The 16928-nt window shown below is 34.6% G+C and overlaps 3 protein-coding genes across 3 annotated transcripts in view; all 3 read left to right on the top strand.

Moving 5' to 3' along the window:
* Window positions 1-6998, top strand: part of LOC6044724 (calcitonin gene-related peptide type 1 receptor) — a 60478-nt gene extending 53480 nt beyond the window's left edge. Inside the window, exon 10 of the mRNA XM_038263646.1 lies at window positions 6420-6998. Within this exon, the coding sequence (XP_038119574.1) occupies window positions 6420-6689 (270 nt within the window). The 3' untranslated portion in view covers window positions 6690-6998. The remainder of the gene's footprint in view (window positions 1-6419) is intronic.
* Window positions 6999-10746: 3748 nt separating this feature from the next.
* LOC119770777 lies at window positions 10747-11432 on the top strand. The gene is made up of 2 exons (XM_038266259.1): window positions 10747-10870; window positions 10930-11432. Exons 1-2 carry the CDS (start codon window positions 10747-10749, stop codon window positions 11148-11150), a joined length of 345 nt encoding a protein of 114 aa, XP_038122187.1. The 3' UTR covers window positions 11151-11432.
* Window positions 11433-11729: 297 nt separating this feature from the next.
* On the top strand, window positions 11730-16686 carry LOC6044720 (sarcoplasmic calcium-binding protein). The gene is made up of 3 exons (XM_038263648.1): window positions 11730-12280; window positions 12598-12768; window positions 16033-16686. The coding sequence occupies exons 1-3, from the start codon at window positions 12158-12160 to the stop codon at window positions 16570-16572; spliced, it is 834 nt and encodes a 277-aa protein (XP_038119576.1). The 5' UTR covers window positions 11730-12157; the 3' UTR covers window positions 16573-16686.
* Window positions 16687-16928: the final 242 nt, after the last annotated feature.

A 16928-nucleotide genomic window follows, 5' to 3' on the forward strand; every position in this document is an offset into this window, starting at 1 on the left:
AATAACAAGACTTTATCACATCGAATTGTTGTTACCGTAGGCCGGCAACGAAATTATGGGAAAATATAAATTAAATAGGATCTAGTTTTCGGAGATAGATTTGTCAATATTTTTCGTAAAGCAAATTCTGGAGTTTTTGTTTTTAAAAGGTCAAATAAACCAAATTTCCAGTTTTTGCTTTTGGGTGTTTTTAAAACCGCCTTGAATCAGGGGTATTAAAAAACAAAAAAAGCATGAATTGAAAATTTGGTTTATTGGACCTTTTAAAAAAAAAACTCCAGAATTGTTACTAGCAAAACAATGAAAATGTACTAAAGACAAAGTGTAATGTAGCGGTCTGTCCTACTTAGTCCTAATGCCAATATTAACGGACGGACAGGATAGACCTTTTTTTTACACTTCGTCCTTTACCCATTAACATTGTTTTGCGTGCTTTATTCAAGCGTTTTCAAAGGTGGTTGGGTAATTCTCCGCCAACTCACACAGCAGTTGCCCCGACCCCTCTTCGATTTGCGTGAAACTTTGTCTTAAGGGGTAACTTTTGTCCCTGATCACGAATCCGAGGTCCATTTTTTGATATCTCGTGACGGAGGGGCGGTACGACCCCTTCCATTTTTGCACATGCGAAAAAGAGGTGTTTTTCAATAATTTGCAGCCTGAAACGGTGATGAGATAGAAATTTGGTGTCAAAGGGACTTTTATGTAAAATTAGACGCCCGATTTGATGGCGTACTCAGAATTCCGAAAAACATATTTTTCATCAAAAACACTAAAAAGTGTTAAAATTCTCCCATTTTCCGTTACTCGACTGTAAAAATTTTGGAACATGTCATTTTATGGGAAATTTAATGTACTTTTCGAATCTACATTGTCCCAGAAGGGTCATTTTTCATTTAGAACAAAATTTTCATTTTAATATTTCGTGTTTTTCTAACTTTGCAGGGTTATTTTTTAGAGTGTAACAGTGTTCTACAAAGTTGTAGAGCAGACAATTACAAAATTTTGATATATATACATAAGGGGTTTGCTTATAAACATCACAAGTTATCACGATTTTACGAAAAAAGTTTCAAAAAGTTGGTCGTCATCGATCATGGCCGTTCATGGTCACCCGCGACAGACACGGACGACGAAACAAAGAGAAACGCAAAAGTAACTTTTTCAAAACTTTTTCGTAAAATCGCGATAACTTGTGATGTTTATAAGCAAACCCCTATGTCTATATATCAAAATTTTTGTAATTGTCTGTTCTACAACTTTGTAGAACATTGTTACACTCTAAAAAATAACCCTGCAAAGTTAGAAAAAACACGAAATTTTAAAATGAAAAATTTTGTTCTAAATGAAAAAATGACCCTTCTGGGACAATGTCGATTCGAAAAGTACATTAAATTTCCCATAAAATGACATGTTCCAAAATTTTTTACAGTCGAGTAACGGAAAATGGGAGAATTTTTAAAACTTTTTTATTGTTTTTTTTTTCGATGAAAAATACGGAATTCTGAGTACGCCATCAAATCGGCCGTCTAATTTTACATAAAAGTCCCTTTGACACCAAATTTCTATCATCACCGTTTCAGGCTGCAAATTATTGAAAAACACCTCTTTCGCATGTTCAAAATGGAAGGTCGTACCGCCCTCCGTCACGAGATATCAATCAGACAAAGTTACCCCTTAGGACAAAGTTTCACGCAAATCGAAGAGGGGTCGGGGCAACTTTTCCCGATTTCGTGTGAGTTGGTAGAGAATTACCCGGTTAGAATAAAATATACAAAAATGACGTTTTTTTCTAAAGGACAGCCATTTTTTGATCGAATTTGACAATTCTTATTGGGTAATTCTCTACCAACTCACACGAAATCGGGAAAAGTTGCCCCGACCCCTCTTCGATTTGCGTGAAACTTTGTCCTAAGGGGTAACTTTTGTCTCTGATCACGAATCCGAGGTCCGTTTTTTGATATCTCGTGAGGGAGGGGCGGTACGACCCCTTCAATTTTTGAACATGCGAAAAAAGAGGTGTTTTCAATAATTTGCAACCTGAAACGGTGATTAGATAGAAATTTGGTGTCAAAGGGACTTTTATGTAAAATTAGGCGCCCGATTTGATGGCGTACTTAGAATTCCGAAAAAACGTATTTTTCATAGAAAAAAAACGTTGATAAAGTTTTAAAAACTCTGCCATTTTTCGCTACTCGACTGTAAAAAAATTTGGAACATGTCATATTATGGGAAAATTTATGTACTTTCTTTTCGAATCTACATTGACCCAAAAGGGTCATTTTTCATTTAGAACAAAAAATTTCATTTCGAAATTTCGTGTTTTTTCTAACTTTGCAGGGCTATTTTTTAGAGTGTAACAATGTTCTACAAAGTTATAGAGCAGACAATTACAAAAATTTTGATTTATAAACATAAGGGGTTTCCGTATAAACATTACGAGTTATCGCGATTTTACGAAAAAATAGATTTGAAAAAGTTACTTTTTGCGTTTCTCTTTGTTTCGTCGTCCGTGTTTGTCGCGGGTAACGATGAACGTCCATGATCGACGACGACCAACTTTTTCAAAACATTGTTTTTTTTTTAAATCGCGATAACTCGTGATGTTTATACTTATGTTATGTTTATAAATCATTTTTTTGTAATTGTCTGCTTTACAACTTTGTAGAACATTGTTACACTCTAAAAAATAACCCTGCAAAGTTGAAAAAAAAACAAAATTTTTAAATGAAAAAATCACCCTTCTGGGTCAATATAGATTCGAATAGTACATTAAATTTCCCTTAAAATGACATGTTCCAAAAAATTTTACAGTCGAGTAACGGAAAATGGGAGAATTTTCAAAACTTTTGAGTGTTTTTTTTCGATGAAAAATACTTTTTTTCGGAATTGTGAGTACGCCATCAAATTGGTCGTCTAATTTTACATAAAAGTACTTGACCAAGACCATAATTTTCAGGCTATTATGCCAAAAACACGTTTCGTGTTTGCCATCAAATCTTCGCCGCGACAATTTCAAAGGGGAATGGAATATTAGCTGTTTGTTTTTTTATTGCATCGGCATTAAAAACTAAACAATATTTTAGTAAAATTTCATGTTTTGGAAGATGCTCCTTTTAGCCAAAAATGGACAATAAACTCAGATATTTGCAAAATAATTGAAATTTAATGTTTCTTTGGAATATAACATGAATTTATTCTTAGAACATTTTATTATTTTTTTCTATTTTTTTTCAAATATAAAGTATAAAATTTTCGAAGGGATCTGAAAGTTTTATGAATGTTTCAGTTTTTATGTTCAAAATCGGATAATTCAATCTGTCTGGTAAGGCTAGTGCATTTTTTTAAAGCCTTCCTTTGCCTCTTTCCAAAGTAAAAAAAAAAAAAACTATGAAAAAAGAAAAAAAATAACTTGGAATGTTTGGAAATCAATGGAAAAAGTGCTGTTGAATGCATTTTAAATTCAATTTAAGAATCCATCGTTTTGTCTCTTATGCTCATGTTTTGTCTTTATTACCAAAAAAAAGTGTCCAAGTGGTTTATAGATGATTGATTGAAAAAATCGGTATTTTACACTCAAAACTGGAATGTTGGAAAATGTATAACTACAACATTCCAGTTTGTTTGATCTGTTTATTTTGAAAGTTTTACATTGAACAAAAAGAAGATTTTTTCAAAGAGTTTTTGTTATTTGAAAACAAAATGATAACAAAATATGACCAAAACTAGATGTTTCGATACTTTGGCTAAATTCTGAAGGCAGATTCAAATTACATGGAAAAACATATATTTGGACAATTTTCGAATTTCGTTAGGGTGGTCCCATATGGTTTTCCCTTGAAAATTAGACTTTTTCAAATAAAGATAACTCGAGTTTAAAGAAAAACACCCCTGAGATTTTTTCAGCGTTTGTAGTGCTAGATTTCCTCTTTCAAATGCAACTTGGTGCTTAAAATTTGGCTTGCGCCTTTCCGAGATATTGAAGTTTAAAATTTGCATCTTTTTTACCTTAAAATGCCTGTAATTTTTGGCCCTTACGTTCAAATTGACATGTCAACAAATAAAATGTTCGTTTTTTAGAGCTCTAAAAGTGCTTACATTATCACTTTTCTTTAAAACTTAACCCTGAATTGCCACGTTAAAAAAAACTGATTTTTGAAGGTTTGCTCAGATGCTTTCTATAAATTTGGTCATAGAAGGCGTAGATTACGAGATACAATTTTTTGGTGTCTTCGACAAAGTTGCTTGAATTGGCAAGCCGAACAACTTTTTAGAAGACGAAAAATTACCTAAAATATTCCTGTAAAGTAAGATTTTCAAAATCACCCTAACCGTGAACCACCCTAATTTTCAACCAAACCAAAAGTTGCTCCCTGGGACGGGACGGCTGGATAGAGTCTTCTTTTTGAGTGTTTACGTTTGTATTCTTCTTCTGTTTTTTGCAAGAAAATTCGTGTTCGAAAACAAATATCAAGCAATCTGTGATTCAGATAGCTTGACAATTCAAATTTTCTTGATGATGTTTTTCAACTCAGTGCTCAAGCATGCGGATGACTTTTTCTTTGGTTGAAATGTTGTTTAGTTTTTCCTCGCAGATTTTTTTTGATTTGGCTGTTAAAATTTGCGGTTGGACGTGGGTGGAGAATGCTGAGTTTATGTTCCATCGTTTTACGGTGGATCCGTTCATAAGGAGCTGCCTGATCCAAATTACTTGAAATGGTTGGCAAATCAAAGATGAGTCAAAAAATGATCACTTCTTCTATTTTTATTGTGTTTTTTATATGAAAGATTTTTTATTTTCATTTGGATGTGAAAAATGCAATACGATTTAAATGCGTTTTCTTACTTCAATCTAAATAAAATCCTAAAAAACCTGCAAGTCATTAAATGGGAGGGGAGATTTTTTCTTAGATCTCCTCCTGTCGTTGTCCCGTTACGCAAAGGAAGTAAATAAACTTTTCCCAGTTCCCCAAAGAGGAGCACGTCGAATTCAACGGCAATTTTTACTCAACTTTAAAGATATTTAACATTCCATAGGTCGCACGCCCTAAGGTGTCAGAATCGAAAGAAATGGCTGGCAAAAAATCAAATTTGTACCAATTCATTCACTTCAAAGAGCAAAAAGTTTGTTTTTCAATTTGTGGCAATGTGTTGAAATAAAAAGTGCGAAAAAATCAAATAGGCTAAACTGTGGCCATTATTTTTGTTTGCTTTTTAAATCCAGTTCTACGGTGTTGTTTCTTCACGCCACATTTTAATTTCATAGGAAGCACAGGTTTAATATTGTTCAATCTCGATGACATTTCTATATAACGCGCAAAAAAAACAATAGTTTTAAATGGGCTAAAGAATAGTCAGTTCATGAAATGTATTGTTTTTTAAAATGAAAATGCTGATAAGTCAACATTCGGTGTACGATAGAAATAAATGCCTTTCAATTGAAAATATTTTAGTTAATCTATTCATGCAATTTACAATTATTTGTGAAATTGATTTATTTATTTTTATTTTTTTCAATTCAAATTACAATACTTCTCATTTTCTCCTCATAAGAAAGGACTGGTTTAGGTTGACAGAAGCGGCCATGTTGAAAGTGGTTTAGTTTGACAATAGGTTTTTTTCTCTTTGTTTATCCCATCCCAGGTTGCTCCTTTCCATTTGCAACAAATCTCCTGAAGACACCAAAGCTCACAAAAACAAAAACGACAAAAACTTTGAAAAAAATTGCAACGGCCTTACCATGTTCGCTTCGCTAGGAGTCGGTGATTTTAGCGGATTGCAGCCTGGATTTCGCCATGTGATGTGATGATTGTCTAAGCCCATTGCAACGGCCTTACCATGTTGTTAAAAAAGAAAAAATGTTTTCAAAAGAATGTTTTGAAAATTCAACATAATTTGGAAATATATTAAATATAAGTTTTCGTCCGTTATTTTCGATAAGATTATCGCCAATAGCCTATCGTTATCGTCCCGATGATAACGATAGAACTATCGTTATCGTTATCAGCCTTCGATAATTTAATCGTGAACAACCTTGAAAAGCACACGATTTTTCTAAAGAAAAAAAAAACACGAGAAATTGGGACTCAAGACCGAAAAGCAAAGAAATGTTGGCAAAACGTGCTCACCAATAAATTAATATTTTGTAAAACATTTCAACCGATACTTATTTATTTAGTCTTCAAATGCTTGAAAACGCAATTCCTGATGGATTTATTTGACTGTAAATTGATATATTTGGGTTTTTGACAAATTCACAGACATACACAGACTTTTTTTACAGACATTTTATAAAACCAAGTGGCATCCCTGTGTCCGGCGTCCCTGCAATATCAACAAGTTTTTCGAGTGCTCCGGCCGCCAGTTTATCCAGCCGTATAATATGATTTGTTTATATGCTCCATTTCCAACCATTTTTTCAGATACCGCTGTTTGGCTTGCAGCACATCCTGCTGCCGTTCCGTCCGAACAAGGGCTGCGAGCTGGAGCGCTACTACCAGGTCGTTTCGGCGGTGCTGATAAGTCTGCAGGGCGCGTGCGTGTCGTGTTTGTTTTGCTTTGCCAACCACGACGTGATTTTCGCCATCAAGTGCCAGCTGAGCCGGTTCATCCCGGACCTGGTGCAGCATCCGTTCCGCGAGAGCTACAACGGCGGCCAGGTGCAAACGCAGAGCCGCGACATGATGGTATGACTGTTGGGATTCCGGCGCGGGACGCGAACCACCGGCGACGGTGACGAGTGTGGTGCTGCCGTCCAGGAGGGACACGTTTGAGGGAGGGGGGAGTACAAAGGCATTGCATTTACTAATAGAGAGACTAACTAACTTTACAAATCATGTGTAAATCGATGGATTACAAGTACGTGTCGGTCAGTGTTAAACAGTATCAAAGAGAGATTTTATCGGATTTAACTAAGTTGTCCTGTTAAGGTAAGCGAATGGTTTCTATTTGTACCAGAGATTAAGTATGAAATTTGAACATTAAATGTTTATAGACTCAAACTTTTTAAAAAATTATTGAAAGCGACCTTTGGAGAATCCCTGAAACAGTAACGTTGTCGGCAGACTGCTATAAACAACAGCGAGCGATTTCGATACAATCGTTTTTACAGTTTTTGTTTCGAATCAAGTAAATAATTTAATTTCAATGTTGATGAGTGATTTCGATGCAAAATGCGGCAGAAACCAGATAGTTTTGGACAGCCGTGGGGGTGACAATACATAAATTGCTGCTATAACAATGAACTTTTGATGTGGTAAACCGTATTTACTCCCATTTCATCTGTTAATTGAATCAGAGGACTGTACAATGTGAAATAAAACCATCAGTTAACGGTAATTCAATTTGCTTCAATTCAATTTGCTGCAATTCGATTCCCAATTTGTACCATGGGGCGTTAAAAGATAACAATAACCTAGATTTAGGGGAAAGTGGGGCAAGTGTAACAAGCTAAGGAAATGCTCGTTATAACCCATTAAAAAGTTAAAAAATCTGTCGGATTTTATTATAATCATCTTATTCTAGGTCTTGACTAAGACTTTGTTTAAACAAGTTTTTAAAAAATCCTGTTTTTTAATGTGAAAAATTGATTTTAAAATTTTTGATTTTCCGTACGTTCTACTCAACTAGTGGGGCAAGACGAGCAACCCGTTGGGGCAAGAGGAACAATGCATGAAAAAATATGGTAATTTGCTAACAATTGAACTGTTATCACTCAGATACATCAGATTAGAATGTATTTGAATGGTTTCTTCCATTTTTAGATTAAATAATAATATTTTACTAAAAATTTTATCGTTTTTACGAAAAAAAAAATACTACTTCGATGATAAATAGTAAATTTTCATAATAAATTTTTTTAATTTTTTTTAACGATTGTTTATCAGTTTTTAAGTACTTTCATGTATTTATTTCCCAATAAAATATGTTGTTGCAGCAATTCGTATTTTTTTCCATACTAAAAATCCATATGGTACACTTGCCCCACCTGAACAAGATTTTTTAAAAGCTCTCAACAAAAATAACCAAAAGTTAAATCATACTTTGTAATAGGTGCATATCATTTGTAGGGACACTACTGATCTAGGAAAAATAGCATTTTGATAAAATGAGCCTTAAAACGAACCCTAAGCCTTATTTTGTACTTTCCAAATATTATAAGAAAACAAAGGTTTCGAAAAAAACTTCATTAAATCTTATGCCCCGTGGCGTTTACGTCATTTTGGCGGTTATGTGGCAGTAGAATCAGCTAATTGCATTGCTAGCAACAATTCCTCATACTGGAAATAATCAAAATTGTACAAATTACGGCCGTAGGAGCGATTGTTCCTCTTGCCCCATATGGTCGTCTTGCCCCACCTTCCCCTATTGGAACATCATGTGTCAGATTATGCAAGAGACAACGCATTGTTTGCCTTTTTTTATTAATTTTTTCAGAAAAAAATCTACAAAATAAACCACCTGAAATATAAAAAGTTTAAGCAAAAAGTTTTCAAGTTATCATCTTTTAAAAAAAAAAAAACCTTTTTTTTAGTTAATAGATTGTAAATGGCTAGTTTTACAATAGTAGTTTATGCAACAAGTTGCAAAAAGACGATTTTTTCAGCACGAGTCGTACATTTATCCAACGAGGTTCACCGAGAAATGTTGAAAAGTGTTACTTTTCGAAACAAGAGCTGAAAAGTTCAACTTTTCAGCACCCATTTGAGTGCTGAAAAGTAGAACTTTTCAGCATTTATTTTGAAAAGTGTTGCTATTCGATTCTGTTATTTTTGGTACAGAAAAGTAGGCTATTTCGTCGTTCAAGAATGACAGGAAAAGTATGTAGTTTCACGACGGAATTGCAAAAACTACTATTTTGGTTAAAATATGACCCATCAGGCCTGAAAAGTTCATTATAGCATTCATTTGAGTGCTGAATGTTGATGCACAAATTACAAAAATTACAAAAATTACAAAAATTACAAAAATTACAAAAATTACAAAAATTACAAAAATTACAAAAATTACAAAAATTACAAAAATTACAAAAATTACAAAAATTACAAAAATTACAAAAATTACAAAAATTACAAAATTACAAAATTACAAAATTACAAAAATTACAAAATTACAAAATTACAAAATTACAAAATTACAAAATTACAAAATTACAAAATTACAAAATTACAAAATTACAAAAATTACAAAATTACAAAATTACAAAATTACAAAATTACAAAATTACAAAATTACAAAATTACAAAATTACAAAATTACAAAATTACAAAATTACAAAATTACAAAATTACAAAATTACAAAAATTACAAAAATTACAAAATTACAAAATTACAAAATTACAAAATTACAAAATTACAAAATTACAAAATTACAACAATTACAAACATTGTAAAAATTAAAAATACAAAATTACAAAAATTACAAAATTACAAAATTACAAAATTACAAAATTACAAAATTACAAAATTACAAAAATTACAAAATTACAAAATTACAAAAACAAAATTACAAAATTACAAAAATTACAAAAATTACAAAAATTACAAAATTACAAAATTACAAAATTACAAAATTACAAAATTACAAAATTACAAAAATTACAAAATTACAAAATTACAAAATTACAAAATTACAAAATTACAAAATTACAACAATTACAAACATTGTAAAATTAAAAAATACAAAAATTACAAAAATTACAAAATTACAAAATTACAAAATTACAAAAATACAAAATTACAAAAATACAAAAATTACAAAATTACAAAATTACAAAATTACAAAAATTACAAAAATTACAAAAATTACAAAAATTACAAAAATTACAAAAATTACAAAAATTACAAAAATTACAAAAATTACAAAAATTACAAAAAATACAAAAATTACAAAAATTACAAAAATTACAAAAATTACAAAAAATACAAGCATTACTAAAAACTAATATTCTGTTAAATGCTTGAATTGACATTTTCAACAGCGATTCTGCCATTCTACGCATAATTGTCCCATGTCATTTTTGGACAATTCTGACTTTTTAACTTTTTTAAAGTTTAGTTTGACTTATACTTTCAAAAACCCCATAAATCTGGTCCTTTGTTCGGAAAACCCGTAAAAACAACACCAAGTCTGTTTGTCCTATTGTTACAATTCTACGCATAATTGTCTCACGAAGTATTTTCTGTCACGGAATCAATAGTTTTAGGAAGCATTGTATCTTGTTTACCTGCTGTATAACAAGGGGACAACAGCTAAGAGTGATACACTGCTAACTGGGACGATTAGGGACATATAGGACGAGCAGGGACCCACGGGACAATTATGCGTAGAAACACAGAAATCGGTCGAAAAATTTCAATCGCGTTTTTCTCAGTTGCACTTTTTCGAACATGGGACAATTATGAGTAGAACGGCAGAATAAACATATAAAAATTCAATTTCGGACGAAAAGTGCCTTCAATTTCCAATAGATGGCCATGTTTAGATGATTCGTTTCGACTTGATGAAATAATTCGTGGTTAAAGTTTGAAATATTTCAAATTTGTTCAAACTGAATGCAAAGCGCAATCGCAGAAATTTAGCTTTCTGTACTGGTAAATAATACATTTGAATTGAAATTCACTAAGAAATTGCCAGCAATGCACACTTCCATTAATTTTGTCTGTTATTTTACTAATGAGTAAATAATTTGCTAACCCAAATTCAATTTGAGTCACGCTGACTAATACACAATTAGTACAGAAAGGACCATGCTATCGTTCACATGTTGGGTGCTCCTAATTTTGTTTAGTTTCCATGTGTCCCTTGGCCAACGGCACTGGCTGTACTACAGCTGGAGCTTCCAATATCTCCGGCCGGACGTCCCAACTCGGGGTAATTTACTTTCATCAACAGTCGGAAAAAGGTTGCTCCAAGTTTTCTTCTTCTTCTAGCTCCACTGGTAACGTCCCGATGCGCCGCCAATGAGACGTACCGCCGCGTTGGACGGCCCTGTGGAAAGTCCTGCGGCACGTACGGTCAGCTGTGCGCCATGAAGCGCATCAACCGGTGCCAGTGTCTGGTCGGGTTCGCCCGGAACCGGTCCGGGGCGTGCATCTACCACAAGCACTGCCCGGTGAACCTGCAGGATGCCGAGTTTTTGGAGTTTGTGTGATTGTTTTCGAACAAGTCCACTAGCTAAAAGAGAAGTCTTAAAATGCCCTCGACAATTAAAACACGATTTGCAATGTAAATTCACGAATAGGAAGTAACGAAACAAAAATAGCTAACACAACTAAACAAGCTCCATTAAACATACCAAGAATGAGTTTGGTGAAACATGTGCGCCACGTGGAATACCAATACAAATATACAAAATAAATGTGCAAAAAATGGCTTCAAAACGTTGAATTCGGCACCACCACATTTCATACGCAACTCTTTATTGCGCGTCAACTTTTGCAGCTCCCCCTTAATGGTTCCTGCTTCTTTCGCTTCAGTTAACGTATTCGTTGCAGTTTTTCAGCTGTTTTTGGTGGTCAGAGTGGGTTCTATATTATGATTGTAATAGGGTTGACTCCCATTTTTGGAAGAGTTATATCTTTTTCAATGCAGATTTTATTCAAGATATTATTGCATTTTGAAGTATTGATTATTTTTTAACAGCAATTTTATTACAAATGTCTAAATGAAATCACTCGAAACCTCAACAAAGCAAGAATCTGTTTGCGTAGGACGATCTAGCAATCGACGACGTCCAAAGAACTATAAGAACTGACGCCCAAAACAAAGAAGCCGATAGCGGCTGAAACGACGACGAACCCCCAAAAATACTGGTGAACGTGAATGGAGAAACGTACAGAGGCCAGTTGATTCGCGCGCGGCCCCTTCATGGTAGTGGTGAAACATAGTTGGGTGTGTGTAGACGCACAAACCAGAAAGGTTCCAAAAAACTTGTTCGAATTTTAAAATCGTCACTTCCAATCTGGCCATCGAAGCCGCGAGGGACGTCGCCGTTTAGCTCTTCAAAGTTGAGTTTGATAAAGAGTTTTGAGAAGGAATAGTTTTATCAGTTTTTGAAACAACATAAAAGAACTAAACAGTTCAAAGTGAGAAGTGAACTCAAATCGGTAACAATCCACGTGTGTTTTTTGCGCAAAAACGGCACTAAAACCATCCAAGATGGCTTTCGCGTTGCTGAGAAACTGTGCACGTTCGGCGGTTCCGCTGCTGGAACGCAATTCATCATCGCTTGCTGTGATTGCTGGGTCTGGTCCCCAAACCAGCGCCATTCTAACGGAGAAGGTACTTGATGGCCAAGGACTGCTCGGATGAAGTATCAATCCAACGAATTTGATGAGTTGGTCAAGGTCTTCTTTCCTGCATCCAAGCAAACCTGTTTTGATACATTTTGTTATTGGATCGAGTCGATCAATTTTCGTGGTTCCTTGTCCATACATTTCTCCTCGTGGAGTTCAGTGGACCTACTCGATCTCAAGGCTTGCTCGGTTTGGAAGATGAATGGAATGGGAGACTTCATGAAGATAATTGATAGACAAAGCCTTCTCGGTTGGTGTCGGTATGCCATGTACAGAACCTAACAGAATTTATCCACTTTTCAGCACAACAACGAAAACTTAATCACGAAAGCGCAGATCAACCAGTGTGCGAGTGTGCGAAAGTACTCCAAGAAGAGCAGCAAACCGGAGCGAGCCTACGCCAGTGATTCCGATTCGGATTCGGACGATGAGCGGACGGAGCCCAAGAACAGACGGCCGCAGCGAAAGGAACGGGTAAGTGGGGCGTACGTGACGCGGTGGGAAAGGGAGATGGATCTAGGATGGATCTTTCTTTTTACATAGCTGATCTACATCCAGATCAAACAGTTGAATTGAAATTTGAATATCTTTTACCAAGCTGCCAAATCTTGGAAACAAAAAGTGATCGAGGAGTAATCGACCATCAATTTAAGAAAGAGATCAAAGGGATCGATTTGCGTCATCAGTCTCTTGATTGAAGTTAAATATTGGCGCACTTTGTGCAGTTGACTCGACTCGAATTCAAATTTAATAAAAACAAAAACTGGCTGCAATATGACAATTTAAAGATTACATGTTAAAAAATTGATAAAATCGCTATTTAGGCTGCAAACTGGTTCAAAACTACACAATAGTGTTGTGAATTAGTGATAGAAACAAATTATCATTAGATGATTCTTGCACCAAAATATCAGAAGGTATAGCGACCGTCAGCTTGTGACTTTTCTCTTCTTTTATCTTGCGATTGCTAACGTGTGCATACTCTCTCTATCACTTCTTTCCTTTTCTTCGTTCACAAACACTCGCCGAAGATTCTTTTGCTTTCTCAGAAAACCACAATGAACAACGAGATTGAGACCCGACCAAGCATTGTTATGTGGCGGCTTTTGTGGCTACGCTTAGGGAGAATGATTGTAAATGCGGGATTTCGAGAGGAAAACAGAATGTCACATGGGATTTTTTAAACACGAGATAGAGACCGGCAATTCTTTTACTGATAAGTTTGCGACGGAAAGAAGGGTAAAAGTTAGGAGATGAGATTTCGGACGTGATAAGTGTATTCGCTAAGGACTGAAAGTTTTATACTTTACTACCCTATTCAGAGATGGAATAATCGCAAAACAATCAATTTCGCTTGCGAACTTTTTCCACCCGCGAAAGAGAGAGGAGGCAAATTACGCAAAAGAAAATCGCTCCCGAATTTCTCTCAGAAAATCAAATCTGCTGATGATTTTTTATCAATTTCCTTGTCAGCACCACTTAAAATTATTATTTTCACTTTGTTCACACACATTGCCTATCAACAAAATGTGACAGGTCAATTTTCGACGTGTAACGTTACACTTGCAAGTGTAGTAGTGAAAAAGATGTTCCGCCGAATAATCAAGATGATGATTTTTTTTAAGATTCTTTTTACCGATCTTTCGTGCGCGAGAAAGGAGAGCATGCTCCCTTTGGATTTTTTCTCTAGATGAACATCCAATGATTTTCTTTTGATGATGATTATTCCATCGCTGACCCTGGTACACAGTAAATTTATTTTTTTCTAAAAATTAGACCGTTGCAAATATTTTTCAAAGTTTATGTCAAACCCCGCACCCTGCTCTCCTCTAAAAAAATCGTCTGAAAAATCTAGGGGCAAAAAATATTTTTTTTTTCCAAAAAACTTCAAAATTTCCATAAAAATAGAAATCTAATCAACTGAAAACGATCTAAAATGCATTTTTCTGCATTCATAATCATCTTCAGCATGTTTGGGCATGTTTGAAAATGTTTTGAATTATTATAAAATTCCAATGTACAGCAACGCAAAACATTTATTTTTCGCAAAAAATAAAATTTTCGTCAAAACTTACCTAGATATTTTGGAAACTAATGGTGGCAAAACAGCTGGACAGGTGTATAATGCATATTAAATTACTTTTTTTCATTAAAATGTTGAAACCATGGCTCGTTATTTCAATTTGGCAAGTGTAGTATTATCCCTGTAATGATGTCATATTACTTTAATTATAGATGAATAATTTAAATTACACATTATAAGAGGTTATAAATTACACACATAAATGTAACTTGACACATTTTCTATGGCAAAATTTCATCTGTGGGTGGTTAAATATTTCCTGATTTTTTTTTGTTGTATCGGAAATGATGTATCCAATCCCACATGTTATTTTACATAAAAATGTGTAAAATTGAGATTTTTGATTTTTTTCCTCTTTAAACATTTGCCTTCCTTACAAACATCCATGCAAACGGTGCACACTGTGCAGTGTAAAATTACATCATGAATGAGGTGATTGTATATTATACTACACATTTCACTGAAACAAAATCTGTCAACAAACGACTTCCTAGACACGGAAAAAATGTCTGAAAATTCATTTTCTGATTTTTTATGATTTTTGTTTCATAGAAAAAAGTTTGACTTTTGAAGGTTGAAAAACGTTGATGTAATTTTGCATCAATTTATGTCAAATAAGTGAAAATACCCATAAAAAGATTTAGATCAACAAATTTTCTGTAAGGGGTTACATACACGTTGAAAAAAAAAAACAAAATTTCATATTACAGAAAATTTATTTAATCCACTTAAAAGATGACTTTCAATCACTCCTGAAAGTTTCATGAAGATATTTCATGATAAAACTGAGTAAGAGACGATTTAAGCTCAAAATTTTGCCATGTGCAAAGGGGACATGTCAAACATTGTGAGTGTCTTTGAAACACTGAATTGATTTGCGGTTGCCACGATGTCTCGAGATGGGATGGACCAAATTTGGGGTGAAGAGTCGCAAGACATATCGTGTGTGCATGACGAAGCTGGATTTTGAAATCTAGCATTTTAAAAAATTACAAAAATCAAAAACTTGCAATTTTCTGTATGAAAAACAAAAAAATATTTTTATCTTCTTTCTTTTTTCAAATCGGCCTTCGTCATGCACACGGGACCGGTTAAACAACACAGAAAAAAAACCATGGTAATATTACATCTGGGAAGGGGTACATCTTTTATGTCAGAAAAAATGTGTAATTTTACCACTTTTCTGTTGTAATGTCACTTTTTCAGTCTACGATACAACCAAATGTCTTGAAATTAGTTTTGTTAGTAGTTGAAAATGTATATTCTTATGCCCAGAAAACAGATTAAAAAAATAAGTGTGTGCTCGAACATTTATGCCGATTTACGTGTATGTAGCCCCTTAATGTAAATAGCCATGTTTCTTTTCATTTATCAATTCAAGAAACGCTTCAAACTAACAATGAATAGAATCGCTAATTCGATATTTTTAATCGTCATTTTTGCTGAAGAATATTACCAATAAAACATATTTTGAAAAAGTTTAGAGTGTTTTGTGTTGCTTTACCCATTGGTAACCCTTTTTCGTTGAGCATTTTTTTAAAGGATTTTTTTTATCACAATGCTTTAATTAAGCTCATATAACAATATTTTAAACTAAATTTGCCTACTTCCAATGTACCAGTCACTAAGCTCTTTTTCTGTATTTCCCCCCACAGGGCAACACGGAATTCTGGCGCCGCAAGATGCGCACCCTGCACGGTCTGCTGGACGTGAACAAGGACGGCGTGATCTCGTACGACGATTTCCAGCTGCTGACGCAAAAGTTCAAATCGCTGGGCCACCTGAACGACCAGGCGAAGGCGGAATTCCGTGACATTATGAAGCGCACCTGGACGGAACAGTGGGGCGAGATTACGCCGTACAACCTGGTGACGGTCGAGCAGTATCTGGCCGATATGCACCACGTGGTGAATGATAAGGATCTGCGGAAGAAGGTGCATCGATTTTTGCCGTATTTGTACAAGGCCGTGGACAAGGACCACTCCGGGTCGATCTCGCTGGCGGAGTTTAAGCTGTTTTTCCGCTGTCTGGGGCTGACGGAAGAGAATGCGGCTGTGTCGTTTGCTGTGATTGATAAAAACGGGGACGGGCAGATTACGTTGGATGAGTTTATCAAGTTGGGACGTGATTTTTTGCTGACGGAGAACGAGGATAATGTGTCCAAGCTGTTCTGGGGACCACTGGTGGAGCATTGAATGAGGGAGGTTTGCTGCTTTAAGATATGGTGATTTTTTTTTTGTACTTGAGAGTTGACAATATATTATATGTAAAAAACGTTTGCCAATAAAACTGCTTATAAATTTATAAAAGAATATTTTTTGCATTTTTATCCAAAAGCATTCCTTCAAAAATGAGTTACAAAGAGCTTCTGTAAGGATATCAAGAACGAAAACTTGCATGCAACTTTGTGTAGGGCAATAAAGGACGTTCGCGAAAGATTTCAAAGTTAGAAGCACTAAGCGTCGTATGCCCTTGAAATATTTCATGCCACTAGTACATGCTTTGCTCGCTAGATGTCACTAGCAGCGTCTGTTGATATTTGGCAATTTTT

Source organism: Culex quinquefasciatus, chromosome 3, assembly GCF_015732765.1.
Source record: "Culex quinquefasciatus strain JHB chromosome 3, VPISU_Cqui_1.0_pri_paternal, whole genome shotgun sequence".
NCBI lineage: Eukaryota > Metazoa > Arthropoda > Insecta > Diptera > Culicidae > Culex > Culex quinquefasciatus.